This window comes from Camelus ferus, chromosome 13 (assembly GCF_009834535.1).
Source record: "Camelus ferus isolate YT-003-E chromosome 13, BCGSAC_Cfer_1.0, whole genome shotgun sequence".
In the NCBI taxonomy this organism is placed as follows: Eukaryota; Metazoa; Chordata; class Mammalia; order Artiodactyla; family Camelidae; genus Camelus; species Camelus ferus.
In genome coordinates, this window is record NC_045708.1 from 58310985 (window position 1) to 58324145 (window position 13161).

A 13161-nucleotide genomic window follows, 5' to 3' on the forward strand; every position below is an offset into this window, starting at 1 on the left:
CAATGTTAGTTCCTGATGTACAGCAGAGTGATTCAGTTACATGTACATATATTCTTTTTCATTATAGGTTATTGCAAGATGTTGAATATAGTTTCCCATGCTAGGAAACTTCTTGTTTATCTGTTTTTATATATAGTAGTTTGTATCTGCTAATCCCAAATTCCTAATTTATCCCTCCCCACCCTCTTTCCCCTTTGGTAACTAAGTTTTCTATGTCTGTGAGTCTGTTTCTGTTTTGTAAATAAGTTCATTTGTATCATATTTTAGATTCAACATATAAGTGATATCATATGATAGTTGTCTTTGCCTGACTTACTTCATTTAGTATGATAATCCCTATGTCCATCCACGTTCCTGCAGATAGCATTATTTCATTCTGTTTTTATGGCTGAGTAGTATTCTATTGTGTATATACACACCACAACTTCTTTATCAAATTATCTGTTGATGGACATTTAGGTTGCTTCCATCTCTTGGCTATTGTAAATACTGCTACTATGAACACTGGGGTACATGGGTCTTTTCAAATTAGAATTTTCTGTGGATATATGTCCAGGAGTGGGACTGCTGGATCATATGGTAATTCTATTTTCAGTTTTTTTAAGGAAACTCCATACTGTTTTCCATAGTGGCTGCACCAATTTACATTCCCACTAATAGTGTAAGAGGGTTCCCTTTTCTCCACACCCTCTCCAGCATTTATTGTTCATGGACTTTTTCATGATGGCCATTCTGACTGGTGTGAGGTGATACCTCATTATAGTTTTGATTTGCATTTCTCTAATAATTAGCGATGTTAAGCATCTTTTCATGTGCCTGCTAGCCATCTGTATGCCTTCTTTGGGGAAATGTCTATTTAGATATTTTGCCCATTTTTTGACTGGATTGTGTTTTTCTATGATACTGAGTTGTATGAGCCATTTGTATATTTTAGAAAGTAAGCCTTTGTTGGTTACATTGTTTGTGAATATTGTCTCCCATTCCGTAGGTTGTTCTTTGTCTGGTTTTGGTATCAGAGTGATTGTGGTTTCAGAGAATGACTCTGTGAGTGTTCTCTCCTCTTCAGTCTTTTGGAAGAGTTTGAGAAGGACTGGTATAAGTTCTTTTTTGGAGAATCCCCCTCTGAAGCCGGCTAGTCCTGGGCTTCTGAACTTTGTCTGCAGGGAGGTTGTTGTTATTTTAATTAGCTTCTATTTCACTTTCAGTGACTGGTCTGCTCAAATTATCTATTTCTGCTTGATTCAGTTTTGGTGGACTGTACGTTTCTAGAAGCTTGTCTATTTCTTCTAGGTTGTCCAGTCTGTTGGCATATAATTGTTCATAGTATTCTCTTACAGTGTTTTGTATTTTTCAGTATTGGTTATTATTTCTCTTCTTTCATTTCTTATTTTGTTTATTTGGTTCTTTTCTGTTTTCTTCTTGGTAAGCCTGGCCAGAATTTTTTTGTTGCTTTTGCTTATCATTTCAAAAAAAAAAAACCAACAAAACAAACAAACAACAAAAAACCAGCTGTTGGCTTTATTGATTTTTTTCTATTATTAATCTCTTTTATTTCCTTTCTTCCTTCTGCTGACTTTAGGTTTTTTTGTTTTGTTTTGTTTTGTTTTTCTAATTCTTTTAGATAGTAGGTTAGGTTGTTTAGTCTCTGTTGAAAATACCTGGAAACCACTTTGGGCTTTCTTAAATCCTAGAGAGAGAAAAACATAATCCACACTAAAAACAAAAAACACACACCCAACACAGAGGTGTTTACTCTGTGCTCTACATTCAGTAATTTTGGTGGCATTCAAGTAACATTAAATATTCAGAGATACTAAGCAAAAGTGGCATTTTTCTGCAACGTCATTCTGTGGCAGTGTTAAGAGTTACTTCAGTAGATGCTCACTGACTCCTTGCATTATGCTAAACAAGAGACTAAGGGTGTGGACAACAAGAGGTGAATCATGGCTCTTGCTGTGTTACCAGAATGGTGCATTCAGGGAAGGAAAGAAGACAAAAACAAGCACACACATGTAAGTTACACATCGGACCAAAAATACAAAAGTGCACCAGAAAAGTAAAAACTCGAAACAGTGGAAATTCAGAGGGGGGCAGGAAGTACTTACAAATAGGGAAAGTCAATAGAAATTATGTCTTGAACACTGTCATCTTCTCAAATGCCATATGAAGGGTCGTGAATAATTAGCATCACGTTAAAATAATAATAATAAAGCAAAGGAATCAGGGTGAATTGTGACAAAAGAGAGAAAGACTAGATAGAATGAGTGGAGCTTCCTACTGAAAATGGTTGTAGCTCAGCAAAGGCAAGCTGAGAGGAGGCAAAATCCTGCTTCCTGGCTCCCATTCAGAAAGCGAGATCTGCTTGTCTGATAGAGATGCAGTTTTACGTGACCTCTAGGAACCCAGAAAAGTCTAGTAATGTCAGTGTTGCGTATGAGCTTTCTCTAATTAAATTGATACCAAAAAAAAAAAAAAAAAAAAAAAAAAAGCTCTGAAAGCTAGTGGGGAACCTGAGCTTGTGTTAGAGGATAAGAGGTTTAGAACTGAAGAATGACATGATGAAACAGACTTTGGGGAATTACGCCCAGAAGAGGAATGTGGCTGTATTTGATTAGAGGAGAAACATGGAAGAGGCTGCTGTAGCAGTTCAGAAGTTAATGAGAAGGGCTGGGATTAGAAGCAGCAGTGGGAATTTGAAGGAAAGAAACAAGCCTGAGCAGTATTGCAAAGGCACAAATCGGGTAGGGGATGTGTTGATGCTCTTCAGGTAAAAGAGGGAGGAGAGAAGGTTTGGAAGAAGCAAATGTGAGCCCAGATCTCTTTCCAATGGAGCCTGTGATAAAAGGGAAAATTGGATAACTGACATTTGGGGTGAGGGTGCAGGGTGTGTGACTTTCTTCTGACTGGTTGGCGGTGAGGTCACAGGGCAGTGTTCCAAGGATCTTGTGCTGGACCTGAAGTTGCCATCCTTCACCTGGGTGGGGGCCTTAGTTCCTGCAGAAGCATTCAAAGAAATTGTTACGTATATTCCTTGAGGAGGAACCAGGACCCTGCCCCCGTCACTGCACTATTGCTTCTTGACTGCTCCTCCTTTGTTTCTGCATCCCCTCCCTTCCCTGATCAGCAACTGTTGGAATCTGCCGTTTGGAACTCAGGGAAGGTCAAGGAGGTGGAATGAAGCCTGTTTCCTACAAATAAGAAACGGACACAGGATTTGTGCCAGGGAGGGCCCCACAGGGTCCTGCTCTGTTTCACAGCCATGAGTGGAACATAGATAACAGTTTTCAGCTGTTTTTAAGCTTAATAATTAAAATAGCAATGTAGGATGAAGGGGTCAAAAATGATGCTAAAATGTAAGTGGCTTCCTTAATATGGTAGAACAGTATGAAGATAGTGTACCTTATTAGAAAAATAGCAATTATACCAATAATATATATTCTACCAGAGAGTATTTGTACAGTGGGAGTTGTCATATAATTGTAGGAAAACAGACCTAACAAATTATGCTCAAAATTGTGGTCAGAAGGGGGAGGATACAGCTCAAGTGGTAGAGCGCAGGCTTGGCATGCACAAGGTCCTGGGTTCAATCCCCAGTACCTCCACTAAAACAAAACAAAACTAAACTTAATTTAAAAATAAATAAGTAAACCTAATTACCCTGCACAAAATAATTGTGGTAAAAGTAGATTTATTCAGAGAGATGCACACTCCATAGACAGACGGGCCGTCTCAGAAGGCCAGCGAGAGAGAAAGAGAGAGAGAGAGGCTGGGGGGTGCCGGTGGTTAGTTTTTATGGGCTCAGTAACTTCATATGTTGACAAGTAGGATTATTCCAACTACTCTGGGGAAGGGGCTGAGATTCCCAGGAACTGGGCCACCACCCACTTTTTGACCTTTTCCGGTCAGCCCCTGTCCTGGTGCCTGTGGGTGTGTCACTTAGCAGCTACTGCATCACAATGAGCATATAATGAAGCTCAAGGTCCACTGGAAGTCAGGTCTCCTGCCCTCTTGGGCCTCAAGGTCTACAGGGAGTCGAGAATCTTCAATTGCTGTGTCATTCCTTTAATGGCTGTGCCCTACCCTCCTCCCTCCTGTCTCACAGTAATATCTCATTTTTGTAAAAACTATCTTCAAATATAGAAGAAAGATGACTTGCAGTGTATATATATATTGAAAATGTTAAAAGTTATCTTTAGGTGGTCAGTTTATGAATGAGTTATTTCTTTAAGCTTTTTGTGTTTTTCACATTTGAGATATAAAATATTAACTTTTATAACCAGAAAATAATTATTTAAAAAAAAGAAGGCTAGCATTCCTAGGCTAGGAAGTAGAGAAACTGAATCACTCTGTTTTTAATGGCTTTATAATTTTTAACTATATGATTATACTCATTTTAAAGTTTTCTGTAATATTATTATAATTGGTTCCATGCTAGAAATGTGGTAGAAAATTACACTGTGTCAACTTTTTAAATTGGCAGAATTGGTGCTTTTGTATGTAACCTTTTTAAAAGTTAGAGGAAAAAAATATGTGTAATAAACCATTAATAATAGTGAACGATTTTTGATTTTTGAATTCCCATAAAATCATGTGATGGAATAAAATAAGTATAAAGGGTAAAATTGTTTTAGCCATCCTTTTTTTAAAAAAACTTCTTTATTTTAGTGTCTATAGAGGTTTATAGTATTTTTTTGTAACACAGCCCCCTCCGGATTAAAACAATCTCAGAGATGCACGTTAAATTTTTTTTTAACGGTACGAATGGCCTCGATTGTGTGCAGTGGGAAGAGAGGGTGGAGGGGACGTGACAGCTTCGGCTCCTGGGGCAGCTCCACAGACTCAGTCGCCACCCTTGACCACAGTAACTTTCACCTGTAATTTCAGGGAGTTAAGAAAATAGGGCTGAGGTTTTCTCAAATGACATCTTACTTAAAGAATAAGATTTTGGGCATAGTTATTTCACGTCCAACACTTGCCATGCACTGCTCAGTCTCGTCAAAGGAACAGTTAAGCACAACTTTGTGTGTGTGGCTTTTTTCTTTTTTTTTGGTCGGTTGGGTCACGTGTTGCCAACCCTTTTGATCCGATAAACGCCTTGTGCACAGTGGCATCCACTTACCTACTTTTCCTTCTTATCTTCCCCAGCACCCGACCAGCTGAATCAAAACAAAAACAACCCCACTGCTACTCTATAAATAAGTCTGAAAAATGTTGGGGAGAGGAGGACACATAGAAAAAGGGAATGTACAGTTAAAATTTTAAATTCTGGGCCAAAGCTAGATTCTATGTCAAGTATTCGGAATGTCTGTGTGTGTGTGTGAGTGTGTGTGTGTGTTGAGGGTGGAGGTTGGGAAGGGAGCAGTGAGCTGTTTATGGACAGTGCCATTTGTGTATGTCCAGGCGTTGAAAGGTCTTTTTAGAAGGATTGCTTTACTGCTCAGACACAATTCTGTATCTGTGAGGTGCCTTTCAGTTGCAGACAGTGGGGATTTACGCAGAAAAGGGGATCTTTCTAAGATCCACGGTGGTCCATGAATGATACAGGCATTAGCAAAGCTCTGGGTAGGGCCCCATGCAATGAGCTGAGGACCCTGTTTCTTGCCCTTCCTTTCTGCTCCGCTGCCTGATACATCAGCTTCATCATTCATGTATCATCTTAGGGTGTCCCAAGACGGTGGTCAGCCATGGCTGGGACCATGTGCTTCTTTATTCACATGGAACAGAAAAGGAGAGTGTCCTTGCCTCAGAATTTCTAGCAAAAGTCCTTAGTTTTTTTCTGACCTAACTCTCTTTGCCCACCTCTGAAACAATCACTGTGATGTTAGCTTGGCCCATACGTGTGTCCATCCCTGAAACTGGGAGCAGTCAGCTTCCCCTGAACCACCATGATCCTCAAATGACCACATGCAGACATTAGAAGACAGTCAACTAATGTCTGTTACCAATAGCAACTCACACTCATCAATGGAATACAAAGTCAAGTGGTGGCTCTGGGGTGCCAGGGCCAGTTCTACCAATGACCTTGGTGAAAACGCCAAGCCTGGGGGCGGGGGGAGGATACAGCTCAAGTGGTAGAGCGCATGCTTAGCATGCACAAGGTCCTGGGTTCAATCCCCAGTACCTCCTCTAAACATAAAATAAATAAGTAAACCTAATTACCACTCCCCCCAAAACAAAACAAAAATATAAAGCTCCAAGCCTCAAGTGTAACTTTAATTGTAAAATTAGACTGGTAGTACCTATCCTGTAACAGAGCTGTAAAGAGAGACTTGGCATGTTTCTCAGAGAGAAAAGTGGTGCAAAGGGTTTTGATGGGAAGGCGGTAGGGAAGAGCAGGCTGGACCGAATCAGCACCAGCAGGTGCAGCGGCAGCAGCACATCAGCCCCTGGGCAAAGCACCCTTCACCCGGCAGCCCTTTGAATGCTTCAAACCCACCGTCTGTAGGTGTTACTATGCACATAAGGACTTATTTCTCAAGTTCTCACAATTTGCAAATGGAGGAGTTGGGATTTTAACTCAGTGTCTTGGATCCTAAGGTCCATCTCCTGTTCTCTTGTATCCAGCTGTTGGATACAGCTTTGTCCGTCTGAGCTCCCCTCTCATGGAAATCACAGCTCTGCCCCGCTGTGATCATTTAAAGATCGGTTTCTTCCATCATAGGTTGTAACAAGAGATTGGATATAGTTCCCTGTAAATATAAGAGAGTTCCCTACACAGTCAATCCCTGTTGTTAAACTGTGATTTGTACTCCCGGCCAACTGGGGCCCCCGTAGGACCAGAACCAGGCCTCGTTCTGCGCAGGAGCAGGAGACCCCACCTCCCCACTGGCACCCTGCGTCAGGTGGGGGTCTCAGCTGTGGTGCATGGGCTCCTCCTGAAGGCTGGGCTGCTGTCCGCCTCCTTCTTTCCCCAGGGCCCTGGGTGGGGCTGGAGACAGCTTGCTGCCTTCTCCGTTCCAGTGAAGCCACCACTGCCCTTTATGACGTAGCCAGGACTGGGGCTTGGCCTGCTTATTGAACATGCCAGTTAAAATGGGGTATCATAAAGACTGATACGAGTGTAAATAAACATTTCTTTTCATTTTTTATTTTTTATTTCTTTTTAATGGAGGTACTGGGGATTGAACCCAGGACTTTGTGCATGCTAAGCAGGCACTCTACCACTGAGCTATACCCTCCCTTCTATACATTTTATTTTAAAACATATAAATATGCATATAAATATGCATTCTTTTACTATTCTTTATTCTTCTTGGAGTAGAAGACACAAGTTAGAGTTCTGTAAAGTCTTATATAATCACAACCTTAATCCATATTTATGGGTTCTGTTTTATATTTAAAAGCCAGATGTGTGAAATGCTGGGTGTTTAAAGACTTTTTTTTCCAAGCATCATCTTGCCCACACGTATTTTTTTTTTTTTTTTTAGCAACTCGCCCTTATGGAATCTTTCCAAAGCAGTTAACCTAGTTTTCTTAGCAATAGTAACTCCTTGTTTCACACTTATTTCATCAGCTCACACATTTCTAAATTCAATTACACAATTAGAGTCACAAATATAATAGCCACGAAAGGGTCTGGGAAGAAACGTGACTGTTCCTTGGTGACGTCCAACTCAGCTGTGGGAGCAGCTGTGCACCCGCAGGCCGTGAGCGTCTTGTGCCCTAAGTGACACAGGAGTGGGAGCCCTGAGTCTAGCGAGTCTGGCTACCTGTCTACTGTCTGAGCTGCAAACCTCTCATTATTCAGCCCCAAGAGAGGCCTCATGCATGTCCATTCTTGAGAAGTGCAGTGACTGACTGAGGGTTTGGCCTGGTTGGTTAGACACGCTTAGGCCAGCACCCTAAAAGTAGGCCAGACCAAAATCATTTGCCATCTTCAAAAAAAAAACGTGAAATGTTTTATCCCTGCAGGTGAACAGGTCCGTTCTGCCTGTTTTCCTGTATAAACCGGAAAGTTAACGTCCCTGAATCACAGGATCGCAGAGGAACATGGCTTCTGTTCCTTTAGCCCTGAAAAGCTGCCTTTCTGGAGGCCGGGCCAAGCCAGAACTTAAATTTTAACTTTTATTTTGATGCCACCAAGTGGTTAGTTTTGAGATAACACTCTCAAGGAGAAGATGACAAACACATAATGAAAAAAAAAAAAAAATCTGAGGCGAAAAGGCAGAGCACAGAGGGTTTTTAGGGAAAGGAAACTACTCTGTATGTTACTGTGATGGTGGATCCATGTCATTCATTTGTCCAAACGCATAGGATGTACAGTACTGAGCGTGGACCCTGATGTGAACTGTGGACTTCGGGTGATGACGACGTCCAGGCCTATTGGCTGTAACCAGTGTGCCACCGTGGTGGGGCCGTTGGCAGTGGTGGGGTGACGCATGTGTGGGGGCACCAGGTTCCAGGAGGTCTGTCTTCTCAATTTTGCTGTGAACTGAAAACTGCTTTAAAAAAATAAAACTTGTTAAAAGGAAAAATTTTCCATTCTCCATTACATTTTCCCTTTTAGCCGCTGGAGTTGCAGGTAAATGCAAGGCAAGCTAGAGGTGTCGTCTAGGGAGGCTGGCTGAACTTCTCAAGCCTGGGCAACGACCCCTCCTTGAAGTTCCCACGTTCCAGCATCTGGGTCCTCAGCCTCGTAAATCCCAGAAGCCTTTTATTTTTTTAAGTGTATCCGGACTTGTTCCGTTTTCCAGGATTATATCATGCTTAACAAACTTAGAAAAGACTTGTTGCTAAGCCACGGTGCCAGTGTGTTACTCTGCAATCAGCAGTGCACACGCGGTGATGGACCAGGCTGAGCAGTTCGCTTCCCACCCTGCAGGCAATGTACATGGGAAGACAAGTTATAGGGAGCAGGCTGCTTGGAGCAATCACAGTGGGCGGTGTGTGTGGTGGGCTGGGGTGGGAGTTGTCAGGTTGTTTACCTGGAAGGTTAGCATCATTAAACTGAGGCTCTTGTGACCACTGTAGTTCTGCATGTGACTCTAAGCCGGGCAGGGCAGAATCCTGGACAGTGCTGATGACAGACTGACCTCATCTTTTTCTTTGGATATTCTTTTGGAAACTCTGTGCTGAGTGAGCATCTTGTTTCTATTAATGTGTTCTTCCCTCAGATGGGACGCGGTGTGACCGGCAAGGCGAATGCTGCAGACTTGCTGATGCAGCTCTAGTCTCCCGAGCATCTGTCTGCTCGTCACGATCAGCATAAGCTCCGTTGGCCACCATCCAGAGGTTTAGGCTTAGGGGAACTGCTCTATTTGTAGCATGATAATTTTTAATAATTTCATTCTTGGAGGAAAGCTTATGTTTTGGCAATTCTGTCCTCAAATGCAGGTTAAAAATCCTCAGTCCCCTCGGAGTAGATTCCCAGTAGCGAAGCAGAACTTGAAGACGGGAATTACCCTAGACTCTAAGGAAGGGCGCATCCGTGCGGGTCGGCCGATGTCCACATCCTGAGAGCTCGGTGCACTTTCGCACACCAGCCTGCCCTGTGACTCTGCACGGGGGCTCAGTTACCTCCAGGTCTTGGTGCTGTATCTCCCCTCTCCCACCTCCTTTCCTTGCCCCAAACTGCTGCCACAGAGTCCTCAGTCGAGGAGACTCGAGCGATGTTTGCAGAAGTTATGAATTGGTGGCCTGTGACTGGATCTGATCCACAAATCTTTTGTCTTTGCCATCACGTTGTTTTTAAAACTTTGATTTAGTTGCCTTAAGTTGAAACTCAGGAGATTCATGTAAAACTCTTGAGTATCTGTGTTCTTTGCAAACAAATAGAAGATCTGGCTTGCAGGGTCTACATTCCCACAGGGCAGGGAGTTACTGGAGGAGCTTAGACAGGGTACCCTCCATGGAGTTATCCTCAGTTCCCACCCTACACTTTCCCTCATTTATGTGACTGTCTGGTATTGGCAGGTGACTCTTGGTATACTGCAGAAACAAAAACCAAAATAAAACACACACGTAGGAAACAAGCTTAGGAGAATGTGGCTCCCTGTGGACTCCCTCTCCCTGCTCTCTCCTGCCTTCTAGGGGGCCTCCTTCCTTGGGACCTGTTCCCAGCTTCTCAAGGACCCTGCTTCTCTTGGTCCATTGCCTCTGAATTTATCCCTTGTGCTTCCAAAAGGTGTGGTGGTGAAGTGTCATTGAGGAAAACATACAGACTTTGGGATCACGAGAGCTGGATTTGAATCCCAGCTCTGATCCTTACTCAGTTCAATTTCCTTTTCTTGAAAATGGCAGCTCTAACTTGCCTCATAGGTTAACTCGAGAATTAAATGGGATTTTGGATTTAAAGCATTATGCAAAACGTTGGTACTCAAGTAATGATGCCTCCATCCCTCTCTTCTATCAAGAAATGACTCCCTTCTTCATGACCTTGATGAAGGCCAGCTGAACATCTACCTCTGCTTTCCTGCCACGTATTTACTCTTAGAACAAAACCAACTGTTTTTTCTTTAGTCCTTAAAACATCATCTTTCCCATGTATACATTTCACACAGCCACTTTTCTTTTGGTAGGCAGACCTCTCGTAGAGACTCTCATATGAGAATAATGGGTGACAGGTGGATTTATTTTGTCTTGGGCAATTCTATCAGAAGGCATAGCTTTTATCACATCTCTGCAATAACTGTACAAAAATTTGTGATGGAAACTACATTAGCTTTTATAGCAATTGGTTGGAATTCTTTCTGAATATATGTACCTGTCCCCATCCATTGTATGTTTCTAGAAATAGAGCCAAGGTCAAAAGCTGGAAAGTCGTCAACAGGAAACATTGGTACTGGAAGGGAGACACTTCGCCTGAGACCGAAAGGTCCTGCCATCGTGGAGGAAGTGGTACGTTGTATTCATTTAATCCCTGTTCTGCTTGGAAACATATAGGCATTCATGTTGCTTAGAGCTGGAAATAAAGGTAAAATCATGAAGTTAAATAAAATGCCATACATTCTAATGAAAAGCATAGATCTTAATCCATTGCTTGCTTAAACAATATGAAAGTTCCTGAAGGTATCTGAGAAGGAAATATGGAAACTAAGTGCATGAGAAGAGACTGTGCAATAGCAATCCTCAGCTACCTGCAGATGGGTTCTTCTAGAGTAAATAGACACCTGGCTCAAACACTCAGCCAGAGCTCTCTGAGATCCAAGGACAAGTCGCTGAGCCACCTGCAGCAGTAGACATACTTCAGATCTTGATGATGAAAGATGATGTGCACGAACTCCAGTCATCTTGACTCTCCTTCACGTCCCCCATCCCTTCCATCAGCAAATCCTGCTGGATCTACCTCCACAACCAACCAGAATCCAGCAACTTCTCACCACCTCTGCCCCCACCACTCTGGCCCAGGGCACCAACATCTCCTCTTGAATATTACAGCCATCCATTCATTCTTCCTAGGTGGGGCTCCCTTGCCCGCCTTCCCTCTGTGCCCACACAGCAGCCAGAATTATCCTTTAAAAACACAAGTGAGGTTGTTACTTTTCGGTACCAGTCTATTCAAAGCCCTCCAGTGGCTTCCCACGTGACCCAGAGTAGAAGCGCAGATCCTCAGGGTGACCAGCACGACCCGACTCTGCACTTCTTCCCTGGTCTCACTCCCACCGTTCTCCTCCAGGCTGCCTCTGCTTCAGCTCCTGGAGTCTCCTGGCTGTCCCGAAACACTCCAGATACAGCCCCACCTCAGGGGCTCTGTGCTGCTGTCACCTCTCCCTGAATGCTCTGCCCGCTTAAGGGCATGGCTCACTCCCTGGCCATCTTCAGTTTCTGTCCACATCGCACCCCATCTCACCTCTGAGTCGCTTGTATAAATGGCAGCCTCCGCCTCCCCTCCCACTGCCCAGTCTTCCTGGCCCTTCGTTTTCTTCAAGGTGCTCAATGCAATGGAACTCCTTGTCTTTGTTTCCTTGTTGTGTCTTGTCTCCCTCCTTCCTCACACGTCCTGATCACTGCTGTATCCCCAGCAGGTTGAACAGTATCTAATGCTTCAAAGGAGCTCATATCTTGGCTGAATTAATGAATTAGTAATTGACTCACTTACGCTTGACAGGAGTAAGGGTTTTGCTGACTGACTGTGTAGAGGTGTCTCTCTAAGGGTCAGTATTTGCGGGAAAACCACCAGCGGAAGAGACAAATGGTGGGAAGGAGGGTAGAAGCAGGGGACAGCAGGGGAGAGGGCGGCAGAGGTAAGGCGTCCCGTGGCCAGGGGCAGGGCCGCTCACAAAGCGGTGGAAGGCAGGTGGTGAGCCCCTGTGGGGGAGGGGAGGGCAGGCAGGCCCCGGGCTCCGAGCTCCTGCCGGGCCCTGTGTGCCTGCCGTCCTAGGTGCCCACCTGTCTGAAGGGCGAAGGAGTGAGATGTGAGCGGCTAGGAGGCTGTTCTCGTGGAGTGGGGCCCAGGGTTTGTGGGACACGATGTCAGGGTCGGTCAGTGGTGGGGTGCTTGTTGGAACAACATGCAAGGAACCAGGAGGCCAAGGTTGTGCTCGGGGGTGTTTGAGTCCCTCAGGGCATCGACAGTGTGGGGGAATCCAGAGGAGGATTCCGAGTCAGGTGCCTCCATCCTGGGGGAGTGAAAAGATTGACCCGGAGGCCATGACAGCCCAGAGGCCTGGGAGAGCCAAATGCATTTTATTTTATTTTATTTTTTGGGGAGGGATGGTAAATAGGTTTTTTTGTTTGTTTGTTTATTTATTTTTAAACAGAGGTACTGGGGATGGAACCCCGACCTTGTGCATGCTAAACGCACGCTCTACCACTGAGCTATCCCCTCTCCCGCCAAATGAATATTGAAAGTGAGATAGGATGAGGCTTGTGGGAAAAAGACCAGGGCGGTGAGTTCTGGTCACTCTTTAGTTTTCTGGTGCCCAGCACACTGCCAGGCAAATTGCCAAAGGCTGGTGAATGTTTATTGAGCAGAGGAACAAACCTCAGTAGGAGGAAAGAAGCTATTAGAGGATGGAAGATCCGTGCTTTCCAGGGGAGGCTGGGAGGACAAGAGGACAGACGTTCAACCAGGGAGCCGGGGGGGGGGGGGGGGGGGCGGCAGGAAAAACTCCATGTCACTTCGGGAAGAACGCGGGTAGTAAATGTTTGTTGAGCAGCTGCTCTGTATAAGGTGCTGGAATGAAAAAGAAGAGCTGAAGAGCTGCCTGAGGAGGTAGGAAA

At 44.1% G+C, this 13161-nt stretch overlaps 1 protein-coding gene across 2 annotated transcripts in view; it reads left to right on the top strand.

Moving 5' to 3' along the window:
* The window catches only part of GIPC2 (GIPC PDZ domain containing family member 2), a 79458-nt gene that overhangs the window by 47374 nt on the left and 18923 nt on the right, over window positions 1–13161 (top strand). For both annotated transcript variants that reach the window (XM_006186985.3, XM_032494645.1), the window contains exon 4: window positions 10730–10836. In XM_006186985.3, coding sequence (XP_006187047.2) covers window positions 10730–10836 — 107 coding nt within the window. The remainder of the gene's footprint in view (window positions 1–10729; window positions 10837–13161) is intronic.